Source organism: Bombina bombina, chromosome 5 (genome assembly GCF_027579735.1).
Source record: "Bombina bombina isolate aBomBom1 chromosome 5, aBomBom1.pri, whole genome shotgun sequence".
NCBI classification, from domain to species: Eukaryota; Metazoa; Chordata; class Amphibia; order Anura; family Bombinatoridae; genus Bombina; species Bombina bombina.
The window spans coordinates 750,336,769-750,356,895 of NC_069503.1; the positions used below are offsets into that span (position 1 = coordinate 750,336,769).

General features: G+C 35.5%; 1 protein-coding gene across 3 annotated transcripts in view; it reads left to right on the plus strand.

Annotated features, from left to right (window-relative positions):
• CARMIL1 (capping protein regulator and myosin 1 linker 1) overlaps positions 1 to 20,127 on the plus strand; it is a 668,567-nt gene that overhangs the window by 463,691 nt on the left and 184,749 nt on the right. For all 3 annotated transcript variants that reach the window (XM_053714815.1, XM_053714816.1, XM_053714817.1), the window contains exons 25-26: positions 3,897 to 4,025; positions 4,125 to 4,253. In XM_053714815.1, the coding sequence (XP_053570790.1) occupies positions 3,897 to 4,025; positions 4,125 to 4,253 (258 nt within the window). The remainder of the gene's footprint in view (positions 1 to 3,896; positions 4,026 to 4,124; positions 4,254 to 20,127) is intronic.

Genomic DNA, 20,127 nt, shown 5'->3' on the forward strand with positions numbered 1-20,127 from the left:
GGGTTAGAGAGAGCGCGAGAGACACAATCACACACAGAGGGTTAGAGAGAGAGCGAGATACACAATCACACACAGAGGGTTAGAGAGAGAAAGAGAGAGACACAATCACACACAGAGGGTTAGAGAGAGACACAATCACACACAGAGGGTTAGAGAGAGAGAAAGAGAGAGAGAGACACAATCACACACAGAGGGTTAGAGAGAGAAAGAAAGAGAGAGAGAGAGACACACAATCACACACAGAGGGTTAGAGAGAAAGAGAGAGAGAGAGACACAATCACACACAGAGGGTTAGAGAGAAACACAATCACAAACAGAGGGTTAGAGATAGAGAGAGACACAATCACACACAGAGGGTTAGAGAGAGACACAATCACACACAGAGGGTTAGAGAGAGAGAAAGAGAGAGAGAGAGACACAATCACACACAGAGGGTTAGAGAGAGAAAGAAAGAGAGAGAGAGACACAATCACACACAGAGGGTTAGAGAGAAAGAGAGAGAGAGACACAATCACACACAGAGGGTTAGAGAGAGACACAATCACACACAGAGGGTTAGAGATAGAGAGAGAGAAAGAGAGAGAGAGAGAGACAATCACACACAGAGGGTTAGAGAGAGACACAATCACACACAGAGGGTTAGAGATAGAGAGAAAGAGAGAGAGAGAGAGAGACAATCACACACAGAGGGTTAGAGATAGAGAGAGTGAGAGAGAGAGAGAGAGAGAGAGAGAGAGAGAGAGAGAGAGACAATCACACACAGAGGGTTAGAGAGAGACACAATCACACACAGAGGGTTAGAGAGAAAGAGAGAGACACAATCACACACAGAGGGTTAGAGAGAGACACAATCACACACAGAGGGTTAGAGAGAGAGAGAGACACAATCACACGCAGAGGGTTAGAGATAGAGAGAGTGAGAAAGAGAGAGAGAGAGAGACAATCACACACAGAGGGTTAGAGAGAGACACAATCACACACAGAGGGTTAGAGAGAAAGAGAGAGAGAGAGACACACAATCACACACAGAGGGTTAGAGAGAGACACAATCACACACACAGAGGGTTAGAGATAGAGAGAGAGAGAGAGAGAGAGAGAGAGAGAGACAATCACACACAGAGGGTTAGAGAGAGACACAATCACACACAGAGGGTTAGAGAGACACATAAGGGATGAGAGAGTCTGAAGGGGAGGAAGAGAGACAGAGAGAGAAAGAGACCATGGGGGAGAACAACACATAAGGAGAGAGATGGATAGAGAGAGAGACACACACACACACACATACAAGGGGGGTGAGAGGGACCACTGCATTTTAAAGTAATAAAACAGCAAAGCTACAAAGACTAAGTGAGACTATAACTAAAAGAGACCATACATTAGTGTGAAGTACAGAGGCAAGCTGCTAAGTTAGTGGGTGTAAAGTTTGAGTAAACAAAATACAAAAACGATCCTTTGCTGTAAAAGAGTAAAAAAAAACACTAAACCACATTCATTGAATTATCATTTTCACTAACAGAATCCTTTTCAGTAAAATCTTACTTTAATAAGATGGGGCTGAAACAGTGCTCTCTGTGCCTCTCTCTCTTCCTGCTCTGTAAGGATTCAGGAAGTGACAGTGGCACATTCCACTGCACTTAGAGGGGAAGAACAGAACTTTCTTTTTCACTTTAGCAAAGCTAGCAGGTTCACAGGACAGCAACAAAATATATGAAAGTTGTTTTTTTCCATTTTTGTTTTATTTTATATCATATAACATCCAGCCCCAACCCTATGTTCCACTTACTAATGCCTCTCACTGGATTGGTTCAGCCCAAATAGGACTGCCTCAAATAAGCAGTTAATGGGCCATGCAATGATCTTAACCACTTTCATCCAGTAGATGGCGCAGCATGTTGTGTAATGGTGGGCAGACCTGCTTGTGCCTCTTCATTGCACAACATATAGCTGTGAAAAAAAAAATGCTGGGGAAAAAAAATACAATATTTTTTTTTTTTAAAGTCAATAAAAAAAAATATATTTTTGCCCATATGAGAGGTGAAGCACTGCCTCACCTGCCTCTAGTGACTGCACATCACTGGTACAGCTCCTAAAGGTGTACAGGGTTGCACCTCTGCGCAGGAGTATTATTATTTTATTTTTAATCTGCATTACAATGCCCTTTTTTCAATGGCACAAATGATTGTTCATAGTGTCACTTTAATTGTTAAAAGGTTTGCATATTTAACAAAGGGAGTTAAACCAGTGAGCGCAGGGTGCTAACACCAAACTCCTGAAAATACCTATGAGTCCCTAAATAGGCAGAATTGGAATAACAGAAAAGAAAGTATCAGGAGCGCTACAGCTAAAGGTGATTATACATAAGATAGATAGGAAGATACTTTACGAATAAACTCATTCAAAACATATAATCAATAAGGACAAATGATGTATCTTAAAATTGAGCATAAATTTATTTCACAATGAATAATATTATTTAAAAACGGACGTCTCCGTAAATAAAAGGTTGCCACCATATAAAATATCAGACTTTTCTTGCAGAAAATAGTTTGTGGTGTCAGCACAAACAGTTCAATATTACACTTGATTATCCAGACAGGTGTTGGTTTGCTAGCAAACAAGGGCTTACCCCGAACTTTGTCCACTCGGTATCCTCCGTGAATGAATTACGGCCGTTTGCGTGGTGACGTCACTTGTGTAGGCGCTGTCCCGAGCGAGCCTTCTGATTGGTTTAAGTTCAGGATCAGCTAGTAGCGGTAATATCCTATAAAAGAAATAGTTGCAAATTATTTAAAGTGGCTAACTGTGTTAGCGATTTTGCACACTCCTCAATGAACACTGTAGTAGCTCCAGCTACATACAAATACTTGTCATTAACAGTTGCAGCACATCAACGCGTTTCTCCCTCTGCAGGGCTTTCTCAAGATGCATCTTGAGAAAGCCCTGCAGAGGGAGAAACGCGTTGATGTGCTGCAACTGTTAATGACAAGTATTTGTATGAAGCTGGAGCTACTACAGTGTTCATTGAGGAGTGTGCAAAATCGCTAACACAGTTAGCCACTTTAAATAATTTGCAACTATTTCTCTGAACTTTTATAGGATATTACCGGACATTACTTCCATCTATAGTTCTCATCTCTGTACCCTGCGTGCTGTTTGTCACTAAGAGCAGGGAATACCCGCTGGATGATCTCTATATTACAGCTGAGAGATCCAACTATTACCGCTACTAGCTGATCCCGAACTTAAACCAATCAGAAGGCTCGCTCGGGACAGCGCCTACACAAGTGACGTCACCACGCAAACTGCCGTAATTCATTCACGGAGGATACCGAGTGGACAAAGTTCGGGGTAAGCCCTTGTTTGCTAGCAAACCAACACCTGTCTGGATAATCAAGTGTAATATTGAACTGTTTGTGCTGACACCACAAACTATTTTCTGCAAGAAAAGTCTGATATTTTATATGGTGGCAACCTTTTATTTACGGAGACGTCCGTTTTTTAATAATATTATTCATTGTGAAATAAATTTATGCTCAATTTTAAGATACATCATTTATCCTTATTGATTATATGTTTTGAATGAGTTTATTCGTAAAGTATCTTCCTATCTATCTAATGTATAATCACCTTTAGCTGTAGCGCTCCTGATACTTTCTTTTCTGTTTGCATATTTAACCTTGAATAAAATATGGGATATGATTTATTGAGGCAGCAATGCATTTTAGTATATAAAGTATATATTCCAGCTAACTTTCCTCCAGGAAGGTACTGTGTATATGTATATCACATATATTATAATGTTATATTTACATGCAAAATGTCACATATATGTATAAAATTATATGTTTTTTCTTTTTGTCTTTCTCTCTATCATCGCTCCCCCTTTCCCTTCACAGATGATTGATCGTATGTGTGTCAAAGTCCAAGATCACCTAAACTCATTAAGGAACTGTAGTGTAGATTTTATCTTGGATGATGTCAAATCAGCAGAGAAACTAATGAAAGATGCCAAAAACTCAAGAACTGTAAGTGCCTTGGTTAGCAAATCATAGTATTAGACTAACGTAGTAGTTTTGGCTAACTAAATGGTTATTTATTTGCTGAAATATAACTATGTTTTACAGCTTCTGCCTAATTTGTACCATCTTAGTGGAGTTTCTATGGCTGAAGCCAGTAGTTTGCCAAGTCCAATTCAAGAAACTCTAGAATCTATGGCAGGAGAAGTCACCCGAGTGGTAGATGAACAGCTGAAGGTAAGGTGCACTATATTTTTTAAATAATAATTAAAATAATATAATAACATGTAAATATGTAAAATAATATATGTCAGACTCATTATGTTAAACGGCTATGCTCTTAACCGGTTGTTTATTTTACCAATTAGTGTATTTTGGGACAGACACAAGATATTCTTCTTTTGTCCTAGTGAAATTGCTTTTACCAGTAAATTATGTGATTCTTATGAACTTGCATGTTATGGTCATGTGAATTATGATTTCCTTGTTCCTTTAAATTTGTCATGTAAAATACAATTCCCACTCAAATGGTTTCCAATTAATCTATTACTTCAATACCAGGAAGACATTTATATTTGATAAGAGTGCAGGCTACAAAACAATATATTTATCTGGACTGGGTATCTGTGTTTTGTGCAATATATTAAATAACTTTAAAAGAAAATAAAACTGAGTTCTTAACACATAGGGGCCGATTTATTAAATGTCGGACGGACATGATCCGCTGGTGAAATGCTTAAGCAATGCGGCCCCCTGCACATTTGTGGCCAATTTTACAACCGCTGCTTCTTAACTCTTGTTTCCCACGATCTGGAAACATTGGGGGTAGATTGCAGCATCCGCTGCTTGATAAATCTACCCCAAAGGATACAAAATGACAGAACTAAAAATATATTTTCCAGATTTTCTTTGCTTGTGTAAACTTAAAGGGATATTCCAGCCAAAATTGGAAACGACATGGGTGTATTTCTTTATTGAACAGAAGCAATTTTGTAATAAACATGCATTAGCAAAAATTCTTCTAATAAAAGCTATAGCTGTTTAAAAAGTGTATTTAGGTATGCACCGTGCACCAGCATTTTAAACACACTTGTTTTGGAGAGCCTAAGGTGCTTGTATTATCTGGTAATGACTCAATTTGTTAATTGCTAACATGATACAAGTCCTACTGATGATCTGAGCAGCTGCATTTTTTAAAATGTGGGTGCAGTGACAATATCTAGCTATGCTTCACATGCAGGTGCAGAGAAAAATGTTAACACTAAAACAGTGATAACTCTTAATAGAAGCATTTTTGCCAATACATGTATATTGCAAATATGTTTCTATTCAAAGATGCAATAAATCTATGTGCATTTATATTTTGACTGGGATGTCCCTTTAAGTCCTTGCATATGTGGAAGATTCTCTAGACATCTTAAAGGGACAGTAAAGTTAAAAGTAAACTTTCACAATTCAGAAAGAACATAGAAACATAGATATTGACGGCAGATAAGAGCCATAGGCCCAGCAAGTCTGCCCCACCTTACCTAACAGTATAAACTTATCTAGTTCGTAGGATAGCCCTATGCTTGTCCCATGCATTTTTAAAGTCCCCCACAGTGTTTGTTGCTACTACCTCTTGAGGAAGTTTATTCCATAAATCAATCACTCTTTCTGTAAAGAAGTGCTTCCTCAAATTACTCCTGAATCTACTACCCTTTAGCTTGAGCTCATGACCCCTTGTTCTTGAATTTTCCATTTTATGTAAAATACCCACAGCCTCAGTTTTACTAAACCCTTTAATGTACTTGAAAGTTGCTATCATATCACCTCTTTCCCTTCTCTCCTCTAAGCTATACATATTTAGGTCATTGAGCCTATCCTGGTAAGTTTTATTTTTTAGACCATGTACCATTTTGGTAGCCCTCCTTTGCACAGATTCAAGTTTGTTAATATCCTTCTGAAGATATGGCCTCCAGAACTGCACACAATACTCAAGATGAGGCCTAACTAATGATCTATAAAGTGGCATAAGAACCTTACTATTTCTGCTGCAAATACCTCTACCAATACATCCAAGCATTCTGCTAGCCTTACTCGCTGCCTTACTACATTGTTTACTAAGTTTTAAATCATCTGAAATAATAATTCCCAAGTCCTCTTCCTCGTCTGTAACAGTCAGTAAAGTGTCATTGAGTCTGTAATTAACATTTGGATTTTTCTTCCCTAAATGCATTATTTTACACTTTGCTGTGTTAAACTTTAGATCCCAGTCGTTTGTCCAATCCTCCAATTGTTGTATATCACTTCTCATTTTGTCTACCCCCCCTGGAACATCCACTCTGTTGCAAATTTTTGTATCATCTGCAAAGAGACATACTTTCCCCTGTAGCCCTTTGCTGATATCGCAGATAAATATGTTAAACAAAACAGGCCCCAGAACTGACCCCTGAGGAACACCACTAGTAACAGCCCCCTCTGCTGAATGAACTCCATTTACTAAGACACTTTGTTTTCTGTCCTTAAGCCAGCATTCCACCCAGTTCACAATTTTTGAATCTAGACCAAGGAGATATAGTTTGTGAATAAGTTTATTGTGTGGGACGGTGTCAAATGCTTTGCTGAAATCTAGATATGCTACATCAACTGCTCCTCCCTTGTCTAATACTTTTGTTACATAATCAAAGAAGTCAATTAGATTAGTCTGACATGATCTCCCTGAAGTAAAACCATGCTGATTTTGGTCCTCTAAATTGTTTGTCTTTATGTAAGTCATAATTCTTTCCTTTAAGAGGCTTTCCATTAATTTCCCTACTACTGAAGTTAAACTAACTGGCCTGTAGTTGCCAGATTCTTCTCTACTGCCCTTTTTATGAAGAGGTATTACATTTGCTATTCTCCAATCATCTGGGACAGCTCCTGTTAATAGTGACTGATTAAACAGATCAGTTAATGGGACAGTTAGCACTGAACGAAGTTCTTTTAAAACCCTTGGATGAATATTATCAGGACCCACTGCCTTTGTAACATTTATTTTTGATAATGCTAACAAAACCTCATCCTCTGTAAAAAGATTACTGTTAAGCTTGTTTCTATTTTGCATAGCATTCCTTAATGTAGACATTGTATCTTCACAATCTTTAGTGAAAACAGAACAGAAGTAATCATTGAGACAGTCTGCAATCTGCTTATCTCCTTCTATTATTCTACCATCAACTGATTTCAATTTTACTATTCCTACCTTATTTTTTCTTCTTTCACTGATATATCTAAAGAATGTTTTGTCCCCATGTTTTACTGACTGTGCTATCTTCTCTTCTGCATCAGCTTTAACCTTCCTAATTAACTGCTTAGTCTTTTTTTGTTGGAGTCTCCATATTTTCATATCATCATCTGCTTGTGTGTGTCTGTAATTTTTATAAGCTATCTTTTTTGTCTTTACAGCATGTGCTACTTCTTTGGAAAACCAAATTGGTTTCCGCTTTCTTTTACTTTTACAGACATGTCTAATACAGTGTGCGGTTGCATCTAAAATGGCACCTTTCACAAATTCCCACTGTTCTTGAACCCCTGTAATAAGATTTTTCCCCTTTAAATAGTTTTTTAGGTATTCTCCCATTAATGAAAAATCTGCCGTCCTAAAGTCTAAAACTTTTGTTTTAGTCTGGGTGTACAGTTCCTGAACATGAATACTAAACCAAACAGATTGATGATCACTGGATCCTAAGTTCTCACCTACAGACACATCTGAAACTGTATCACTGTTTGTAAGTATTAGATCTAATATAGCTTCCTTACGAGTTGGTTCCTTGACTAATTGTTCAAGTGATTCCCCTAGCAGAGATTCAAGAATATACCTGCTTCTAGCCGATCTAGCAGAAGGAATCTTCCAGTCTATATCTGGCAAATTAAAGTCCCCCAGTACTATAACCTTACCCTTCATGGTCATTTTGGTTATTTCATCTAATAACAGATTGTCCAGTTTTTCATCCTGCAATGGAGGCCTATATACAACCCCTATTCTAAAAACATTTTTATCTCCAATTTCCAAAGTCACCCAAATACTTTCCACCTCATCATTTGTTCCTACAATTTCAGTAACCTTTATATTTTCATTTACATACAAAGCAACTCCTCCACCTTTCTTTCCTACTCTGTTCTTTTTAAATAACCTGTATCCAGGTATGACTATGTCCCAGTCATGCAAATCATTGTACCATGTTTCTGTTATAGCTACTAAATCCAAGTTGTCCCTAGTCATTATTGAAATGAGTTCAGGTAATTTATTTCCTAAGCTGCGAGCATTTGTGCTCATGGCACGAAGAATTTTTCTACTAGAATTTCTAGAATTGTTACTTGGACTAACAGTTTTGGCATGCTGTGGGGGGCAGGTGGATATATTAATGCTACCCCCCTTTATTAGTTTAAATGATTTCTAATAAAGTATTTGAACTCCTCTCCCAGATACTCTGTTCCTTTAGCATCCAAATGCAAGCCATCTCTCCTAAATAACCTAGTATCTTTCCAAACAGAGCTATAATGGCCAATAAAACCAAATCCTCGTTCCCTGCACCACTTATCTAACCAAGAATTAAATGTTGTTATCCGCTCCATCTTTCCTGCTTCCTGGCCATACACAGGTAAAATAGCAGAAAATGATAGAGTTGATGCCACAGTCTCTAAATGATTACCTAGGTCACAAAACTCTTTCTGAACAGCAGCAACATGATTACTAGCCAGATCATTTGTTCCTAAATGAACAATCACATCCAACTCACTTCCCTTTCCTGCTGCCTTAACAATTCTCAAAATACGATTCCTATCCCTGTGAGCAGTAGCTCCTGGAAGACATCTAACCTCCCTTGTTTCTCCTTTACTTTCACCTAAATACACATTCCTCAAAATAGAGTCACCCACTAACAGTCTTTTTCTCAAAAACACATCTGCAGTTCTTTCCTGTGTTATGTTACCTGGAGAATCAGGTGCCAATAGATTTAAACATGACATTTTAAACAGCTTTCTAATTTATTTATATGATCAATTTTGCTTTGTTGTCTTGGTATCCTTTGTTGAAGAAAACATTTGTCTATATTAGTGTATGGCAGCAGTGTTTGTATCTGTATGTAATATTGCTATAAACAAACACTGCCGCCAGATGGCTTAAAGGGACAGTATATACCAATTTTCATTTAACTGCATGTAATAGACACTACTATAAAGAATAATATGCACAGATACTGATCTAAAAATCCAGTATTAAACCGTTTAAAAACTTACTTATAAGCTCCCAGTTTAACACTGTTGAAAATGTTAGCTGGAACACCCACTGCAAGAGGTTCTATAGCAAAAAAAGCAGACACTCCCCTCTCTCTCTTCCTCTGCATATGAAAAGACTCTTTACACAAACAGGAGCAAGCTGGACTTGGTTAGGAGTCTGAAAATCAGAGCAATGTCATTTAAAAATAAGCAAAACTATACTTTAAAAAAAAAAAAAAGAAGCTGTATAGGCTATATAAATGGATCATCTGCAAAACTTTTATGCAAAGAAAAATCTAGTGTATAATGCCCCTTTTAAGATATGTGCACACTCCTGATACCAAGAGAACCAAACAAAATTGATAATAGAAGTAAATTGGAAAGAATGCTATGCTCTATCCAATCAATTTAAGCTTAATTTTTACTTTGCTGTCCCTTTAAGAGAAAATTACCATGTTTAATAAAGGTGCCTATTTAAAGTAGAATTGCATAATTAACAAGTGCATAGTAAATAGACAATGATTTAACACCTACTCTGAATTTCAAATAAGTAGTAGATTTTTTTCTGATAATTTTTTCTCTCATTTTCCAGCGTCCTGTATCATGTGACTAGTATACGTATACCCTGTGAGCTTGTGCACATGCTCAGTAGGAGCTTGTTCCCCAGAAAATGTGCAACATTTGATAATGTTAATAAATTGGAAAGTGTCCTAAAACTGCATACTCTTTCTGAGTCATAAAAGTTTATTTTTACTTGAGTGTCCCTTTAAGTTTTGAGGAAATGAATATTCCCATGATAGCTTGATAAGTCATCACTAGGTGACACAGGTAATGTACTGAGATGGCATTCCTCCATTTCCTCCATATATCCTCTAAATGTGAGGGATATCACATGGTTACTAAAATTCTCAATCAGGAGGTAACTATAGCAACCACACTTAAAGTGAATGTAAAGTGAGCATTGTATAGACTTTTAAAAATGAGCCTGAGTTTAATTCATTAAATTTTTTATATTTATTTATTTTCTTAAATTTTTACCTTTTTACTTCTCCGCCGATAAGCGCAGGTGTCCCGCCCACTATATTTTCTAAATGATTGACAATTCTTAAATCTACTAATCCTTGTCCCCCCCAGGGCATTCAGTCCCTTTGCATAAACATCACGGCCCGGGGCAAAACAAGGATTAGTTGTTTTAAAAATTGTCATCTGCCAATCCATTAGACAATATGGCGGGCGGGAGAGCTGCACTTATCGGCGGAGCAGTAAAAAGGTAAAAATTTAAGAAAATATAAAAAATTTTCATGAATTAAACTCCAGCTCATTTTTAAAAGTCTTTACAATGTCGTGAGGCAGTCGTGTTCACGTTACATTCACTTTAAGGTAACTGCCCTTTCCCCTCAAATAAGACAATTCAGAGACTTCCAAAAATCTGAGATGCTTAGGAGTAAATGATCATCCGGTACACACATATAATAACTAAAGCAGCTAACAATAGTAGTCTGATCACATGGAACTTACTTTTTTTTCTACCAGAGCTTTTACTTTCTTTTTTTCTTATTTTATTTTATGATTTAAATGTGTTTAACAACTGACAAAATAAGCTTTTCAATGAATTTGCAACCACTTAATGGTTTCTAATAGTTATATTACTGTAGCTGTATAAAAAAAAAAAAATAATATTTGTACAATAAGCTGCTGTTGTTTCACCTATATTTAAAAGTGTAACAGAAAAAAATATGTAAAAAATGTGTTTTCTGCTAAATGTGTAACCTAAGTCAGTATAAATGTTATAATTAAACATCTGCCGCTGGTTTTGTTTTACATTTCAGATATTAACTTTAGTTACGTAGATCTTTTGACCTTAAAATGACACATATAAGCAATGATAATACGCTGTAATATCCTAGATCAGGGGTCATCAATTGTGGACCTACAGAGGTTTTGGAAATACATTTCTCATGATGCTCAGCCAGCATTTCAGCTGGCTGAGCATCATGGGAAATGTAGTTCCAAAACCTCTGATGACCCCTGTCCTAGATTATTTTATTGTTGAATTATTGCTTAAACATAAGTATTAGGTTATCCCCCAAAAGTGATTAAACAGTTAGTTAATATAAGATCAGGATCAGCAATTCACTACTGGTCTGGAGCTGAATACGGCTGCTGAGCCAATCAGGGCAGGCATATGTGTGTAGCTGCCAATTAAGAGTCATATTCAGCTAAAGATATATTTATATATGCAGTATATATATATATATATATATATATATATATATATATATATATATATATATATATATATATATATATATATATAATGTGTGCTTATATGTATATATATATACACACAAAATCAACATTTTGAAGAATAATTTTAAAACTGCAGAAGAGACTTGTCCCTTTCATTATCATGGTAACATTAACAGAAAATAATGTGCATTTTAAAAAGCAATAACTCCTTGTACCAATTTTGACTTATTTTTGGCCAAATAATGAATGCTTGAGGAGGATGGCTGCCAGGTAATAGTAAAGAAGCCTCTATTGACAAATTACACGGCAGAATACAAGATATGCTGTTTCCTTCTGTGTTGCATTTATTTTTTGAGGTTCAATACAAATTGAAACAAGTTTTGGATGTGCTTCACAATAATAAATGTGTCTACACCAGAATCAGAAATCTAATTAGAAGAATAAAGAATATGAGATATGTTATGAAAGCAATCCAATATTGTAAATGTATTGTCATTGATATGTTTGTTTGTTTTTTCTTTTATGGAAAAGACTTAAAGGGACAGTAAATGCCCAATTACAATGCATTTCTTGCCATCGAATAACATATCAGCCAAGTCTTAACATGTTTAAAGCAAACTGAGATCTTGTTTGCTGTAATTGTTTTTTAATAGTCAAACTCCACCCACCACTTGCTTTAGTTGAGGCAGCCAATCTGAGCTTGAGTCTGCAGCTACCAAGGTTGGCCCCATTCTTAATGTTAGTTTTGAGTGAATTATGTGGCAGTTTTTATTTGCTAAAACCATTAAAAGGACATGAAACAAAAACAAAAATATTTCATGATTCAGATAGAGAATACAATTTTAAAAAACTTTCTAATTTACTTCTATTCTGATTTCTTTCATTTTATTGGTATCCTTTGTTGAAAAAGCAGCAATGCACTACTGGTTTCTAACTGAACACATGGATGAGCCAATGACAATTGGTATATATATATATGCAGCCACCAATCAGCAGCTAGAACCTAGTTTCTTTGCTGCTCCTCAGCTTACCTAGATAAACCTTTCATCAAAGGATAACAAGGGAAGGAAGCAAATTAAATAATAGAAGTAAATTGGAAAGTTGTTTAAGATTGTATTCTCTATTTAAATCATGAAATAAACGTTTTGGGTTTCATGTCCCTTTAAGGTAAAGATATGTAGCAAGATTAGCCTTGAGAAGTATGTAGTGCACTTTTTCAGTTTCCGATAATTATATGAAAATTACATGAAATAGGTTATCGGAGCAAAATTAATAATAAAGTATAATGCAATGTTATTTTACTATACTTTTTATATTAAAATCTCCCTTGTCCCTTTAACACTCATTCCTATTAATTCCTTTTATGAGATGTGTGTAAGAACTTTGCTCCTTCAAACATTTGAACACACATCTCATGAAAAGGAATTAATAGGAATGAGTGTTAAAAAAATAAGCGTTAATGCTCTTATTGTGCTAAAGGACTTTATATAGCCTATACAGTTTTTAAAAAAAAAAAAAAAAGTATAGTTTTGCTTATTTTTAAATAACATTGATTGCTCTGATTTTCAGACTCCTAACCAAGCCCCAAAGTTTTAGGAGAATACAGATGTATACCTACTTCAGCTTGCTCTTGTTTGTGTAAAGAGTCTTTTCATATGCAAAAGGAAGGGGAGAGGGGAGTGTCTGATTTTTCCCACTTGCAGTGGGTGTTCCAGTAACCTTTTAAACAGAGCTAAGCTTCTAAGTATGTTTTTAAACGGTTTTATACTGGATTTTTGTATCCGTATCTGGGCATATTTTTTTTAAAGTAGTGTCTATTACATGCAGTTATATGAAAATTAGTGTATACTGTTCCTTTAAAAAACAAGAGGAGTAGCTTGCCTCGGTCAGCTATACCCCTCACCACATAAGCACAGCAATTGACACATTTCTTCATAATCTAGGAGGGAGCACTAATATTTAGAAGCCGATACAATATACTGTGCACAGAAGCAGGGGCGTATTATGGCCTAGGCCAACAAGGCCGGTGCCTAGAGTGGCAGATTTGGGAGGGAGGCAGCACATCTGCCCTATCCTCTCTCCAAAAGCCAGCACACAGTACAGTGAGCGATAAAGTGCAGGCTACAGAGAAGACAAGGCATGTGTGCTGATTAAGGTCGCTCTTCACAGGCAGTGCTCCTTTAAACTCTTGCTTCATTTAGAGCCGCCAGCATTTTTGCAGTGGAAGCGTTCTTGGTGAGAAACTTGCCCGGGTATATGTTTACAAGGTGAAGCTGGAGGAGAAGACCTTGTGTCGATATGCTGCCTCCCCTTATCAGCTGTGTTGGGTCTGCAAGCGCAGTGCTTATTGCAGGTCTTAGTAACTGACAGACTAGATGCATCTGTGCACTGCTTAGATCAGCTTGTGATGTCTAATCATCAGGGGAGAACTGACTTATTGGCAACAAATACATTTTTACTAACTTTACAGCAGGGATTAGCCGTGTTGTTTGCAGTTTAAAGCCCAGAATACAGGGACTTTTTGCTTGTATGTGCTATACTAGTTTTCTGTGCAATGGGTATCAAAACAATACAAAGTGCAAAAAGGCTTCTTCTTGTAAATATAACTTTTTTATATCCATTGTAGCTCAGGCATTTCTGGTTCTGCAGTTACTCTACTAAAAGATTCCAATGAGGAATATGTAGCCTGATTTGCTTTGTTTAATTACATTATAAGCAGTTCTTTATGAAGATTAGAAATTACATTAATAGATGCTGCTTTTGCTGAATTGGAGTACTATTAAACTAATTTTGCAGAAAAAGATTATTCAGCTATGAATGTTTTTATTTTCACTACATAAAAAATATTTTTTTTAGATATCAGCTTTAATATATACATTTATATTGTGTTGTGAAATAGAAACAGGGATGAGTGAATAGCAAACATGTATAAATAGTGCAATTGTGTGTTCTTGCTTGAATGAATTTTCACAGCTTGAAAAGTACAGTACAGTTTCTGAAGATTATTTTATTTCTCTGCAAAAATCTGAAGCATCAGTATGGTCTCTGAATATTAAACAGGGTGCTCTGCAATTTTAGTCAGACTTGGATCTCTCCATGCATAGTTTAGCATTGTATTAGTTTTGCTGATTTTCCTGAAAATACATTTCCTAACAAAGAATTGATATTCTTTGTTATTACCTAACAATTATTGCATAATATGAAACTTCTAAGTGAATGGAACTATTTTTATCATAGAAATTGTTTGTATAATTTAATAAAAAATGACAACAGGGGTGCAGACCATTATTGGCTATTTGCGTAAAGTAAAAATACAAAGAAAACAATAAGGATCAGTAGTCCTTATTTAAAAGACATGGAATTTAGCACATACTCAAAGTTGTCTATAGTTTATACATGTTTATTATACAATCCTTAGTTTTTAACACACGTGTGAGTCTCAGAAGGTCTATATTCACAAAAAGTAAAAAATAATAATAATGGTGAAAAATATCTTGTTCGCTATTTGTATAACCAAAATACAAATAAATAGAAACCTCTATTTAATCGAGATAAACGGTAAGAGACATCTTTTTTGAGGCTTACTTAGTTATTGACACATATCGATATAGCAGTTTCAAGAAATTCAGGATACTTACAACACCTCCATCAGAGGGCAACCCCACAGCATAGTCTTAGTGATCAGTTGCCTTGATACTAGCCGAGGATCTATGTAGTCTATTTTTACTTTACGCAATTATTGCATAATAGTCAATACTGAAATGTGCATGACTGCATTTAAATTAGAATACATTTTGTAATATCTTTGTATTGCCAAAAATACATCTGTTACTGTTTCAGTAGCATACGCACATATGCCCCAATCCCCTGTGCTTCCTTATTCAAAAAGTGTGCCTGCTCAGTGTTTTTTGTTTGCTTTTCTTAATCTAAGCATGCACTTAATGCCATGACTCCGCAAAATATGCTAAATACATTATTATTATAATAATGATAACAATAATGATAAAAATTTTAGGAGATTTAAAAAGTATAGTAAGTATAGAAAAAAAGTATTGGATGATTAACCCCTTAACACTCCTTTTTGCTTTGCACTTTTTGAATTTAAACATCAATTTCAGTTCTTTTTTTCTGTCAGTTACCTATGTAGAAGATATGCTTTTTTTTTTCATCATATGGTGAGAGTCCACGGGACGTGTTGAAATTTCCCTCCTGTTCACTATGAGGAGGCAAAAAACACCCATCATACCAGAGCTTTAAAATCTTGGATTTTGACATCAGGCTTTGGTTGTAGTGCTCATTTCTTCCAGCTTGTGTGTATTTTGTGAGGATTTTCAGGGGTGTTCCCCTGCTCAGTTTACCTCATATGCAGGAATCTGTGTCTTAACTCTAGATGATGTGCTGCCCTTATATCAGACTGTTTAAGGGTCTATGGCCTACCATGGCTATACCCAGAGGCATTCTTCTGAACTGTCTTCAAATTTCACTCTGCTGTAAATGAACCATTAGCTGTTAAGCACAATGCATGCATAGGTTGCAGGGTGATTCTTCTCTGGTCTATGGCTCATCAGGGACTTCCCTTAGGAGCTACCCTTCTAAATTTCCCATAGATAAGAAGGGTACTTATGAATCTGAGAATTTTTCTTCTGAGGAACGATTTTCTGAGTGTCCTTTAATTTTAAGCTTGAGCATATTCATGCTTTATTACGCGAGGTTTTAATTTCTCCTAAACAGCCTTCTGCTTTTCCTCATGCCTGAATCATTTTCGATTTTCATTTCTTAAAGGGATGGTAAACTCTGTATATATTGAATTTAATCCTTCCCCCTGTGACGTCACATGGATTGTTTATCCTTCCCCCTGTGACGTCACATTGATTGTTTATAATATTATAAACGATCGATGTAAGCCTGTTACCAGATATTTTATGTAATAACATATCAGCATAGTTATTACTACGTCAGAGCGCGCAAATTGTCGGACATGTAAAGAGGGTGGAGAATAGGTAAGACTGGAGTTTATTATGGACAGTAAATGAGAGGGGCGGAGCAAGGCAGCGCAACAACGGATTGAATAAAAAGCAAAATTTTGCTAATATTACATATAAACTTTTAAAATGGATAATGCGTTTTTATATATTTAGTAATAACAAATACAATTATGGAACTTAGCATTAGCGGAGTTTACCATCACTTTAAGTGTGACTTAAGTCAGGTGTTCTTTTGTTCTGTCTGTCAATTTCTCTTTTCCTTCTGCAAATACAAAGGTATGCAAAACTATTCCTAAGGTTTATGCAGCTATATCCACTCTTGCCAGGTATACACCTCTTTTAAGAATCCCTTGGATAAACAGCTTGATGGCTTTTATAAAAGGTCCTTTTAGCTTGCAGGCTTTTTGTTTAGTGCTGTCAGTGTTCCTTTAATAGTTGCTCATGTATAATATATTTTTTTATGTAAACTCTGTAGCAAAGGGCGAAGATGCCAGTTAAACCCCTGCAATGAACACATTAGGGGTCCATTACAATCCTTTAGAAAAACTAATCAATTGATTTATATGCAAAAAATCTCCATAGACTTTAAAGGACCATTAAATACAGTAGAATTGCATAATCAACAAATGCATAATAACAGGACTATGCAAAACTACTTAATCTGAATTACAAATGAATTGTCTGCCAAATTTCAGTTAGTTCCATTTACCTTCCTCCTTGCATCATGTGACAGCCAACAGCCAAGCACAAAAGGCATATATTTATATACTGTGAATTCTTACACATGCTCAGTAGGAGCTGCTTAGCCAATGACAATGTATGATTTTTCACCAATCACCATCTAACCTACCTATTTAAGCTTTCCAATAAAAGATACCAAGAAAATTAAGTGAATTTTAAAACAAGCGTAACATGAAAACTAACTTAAGACATGCTCTATGTGAAATATTACGATTATTTTTTATTTCTTTCCTATGGCATGGAGAGTCCACAAATCATTCCAATTACTAGTGGGGTATTCACTCCTGGCCAACAAGAGGAGGCAAAGAGCACCCCAGCAGAGCTATTAAGTATCATTTCCCATAACCATATCCCCCAGTCATTCAGCCGAAGAGAAATGGAAAAAGAAGATAACACAAAGGTATAGAGGTGACTGAGGTTTTATCTTCTTTTTCCATTTCTCTTCTTCCGAATGACTGGGGGTTATGGGTAAGGGGAGTGATACTTAACAGCTCTGCTGGGGTGCTCTTTGCCTCCTCCTGCTGGCCAGGAGTGAATATCTCACTAGTAATTGGAATGATTTGTGGACTCTCCATGCCTGGAAATAAATAAATTTATAAGGTAAGCATAAATTTTGTTTTTCATGCCCCTTTAAGTGTAAATACAATATGGTTCAAAACCAATCAACATTTGATCCATCACCACAATCCATTTTCTGTTTATTCACTGTATGGTTTACATATGTTTTAAATGCAATTTGCTGGATCCTTGGAGATTTTTGTAAGGCACTAGAAAAAAAATTCAGTTGAGGCAGATAGGAACAACCATTCAAGTAAATGTCTCTCGTGATTATAAAACACATCCAACTATGTTATTTTCATAAAAAGAAAAATATTATATATATATATATATATATATATATATATATATATATATATATATATATATATATATATATATACACTACACAAAAATAAAGAATAAAGAAGATTCCATTATAAGTAAAAGGTTAGGTTTATAGCATTATACAATAAATAAGAATTTTGTATTTCTTGTTCACAAATGGCTAACAACATATTTTTATATATTTTGTAATGACTTCAAACTCTCATATATACATAGTTTCTCATTGAAATATTATGAATTTAACTCACAAATTACCTGTCCTTAACTCCACTTTTTCTGATATTTCTCTGAAGCCCTTCATATATCCTAACCCCCATATAAAAATAATAATGTGTGATTTCAGTTATTTAATGGTTCCAAATAATTGCAGGCCTTCATCGCTTCTTTCAGAACTTATTGCCATTCCAGGAATAGTACTTCCGAACACTGTCTCTGTTCACTTTCAGCAGACATGAACTGAATGTCAACTAGAAGCTGCTTTGCATTTGTTGTGGGAAAATGTGTCAGCGTTACTGTGCAGTGGGTTTTTATAGTTTAAATCAAGCACATTTTTTTGAAGATGCCTTTATTGATTAGATTCCGCTGGCATTAGGATAAACCATTACTCACTCTTCCCTTTTTATATATAAATCTGTGCATACACCCTACAGCTACAGCTCATTTTCCTTAACGCTTTCTATTTCAGTCCCCATTATACATGTAGAAATGTAAAATAATTCAGTCATTCTGCATTATGATTTAGATTTCATATATTTTTCTTGCATTTAATGACTATTTTATAGCAACAAATTGAACTAAATAATGAGATATTGTGTAATGAGCTTTTTTTATCTTAACAACTTAATATTACATTGAAGTTTTTGGGTTTGCTTAATAGTAATTATACAGCATATAGATCCTACTCATATGCATTAAAGAGGAACTTTGTGTGGGTACTATGCTTAGATATCACTCGATGTGTTTTTGTTAAATATTATTTTATTGTTAGAATCTTTGTTGGTTCTTTACATATTTTCTCTGTTGTGCAATTAAAGTGATATGAACCCAAAGATTTTCAGAAAATACAATTTAAAAATGTTTCCAATTTACTTCTATTATCAAATTTTCTTTGTTCCCATGATATTCTGTGTTGAAGAGATACCTAGGTAGGCATCTGGGCACTACATAGCAGGTAATAATGCTGCCATATAGTGCTCTTGCAAATGGATAACATTCTTGCAAAACTGATGCCATATAGTGCTTCAGAAATGGTCCTCCTCCTAAGCATACGCCCCTGCTTTTCAACAAAAGATACTAAGAGAATGAAGAAAAATTGATAATAGAAGTCATTTAGAAAGTTGTTTAAAATCACATGCTCTATCTGAACCATGAAAGACAATTGTGTGTTTTATATCCCTTTAATAAGCAGACAATTTATGCTTTGCTCTGGACAAAATGTCCAAGTTTCATTTCTCATGAGTGCTTAACTGTTCTTAATGGTATCCCCTGTTTGAGAAGTGGATCACACTGTTTTATACATATAATTGATTTGCAAACTCTTAAAGGGACAGTAAATACCTTGAGATTTGTATACAGAATGTTTAGTTATACATAATTAAACAACTTTGCATTCTATTTTCATTATTTATTTTAAACCATTTTCAGGTAATTTACCTCTGAAAATTTTGCAATTTCTAATTCTAAGAATTTGAAATTCACCATACTGACCTCTCAGGGCTAACTCTGTTACATATCTGAAACTTGCTCATTATCTGTCAAATTAAGTAGTAGGTGAGGTGGATAAAACAAGCTCTAACCCACAGAGTTGTTTTTTTGGAAATACCATCACACCCATGATCTACTTATCCTATCCAGCACCTTCTAAAACGCTGACATTCGAATAAAATGGACGCTGTCACAAGCTTTACTTACAATATATCTGCTTAGCTTACATACGTGGTAGGTGTGGTGCATTGAGCCTTTTTAATACACAAATTGACTCTATATGCGTAATTCCCACCCATGATCTACAT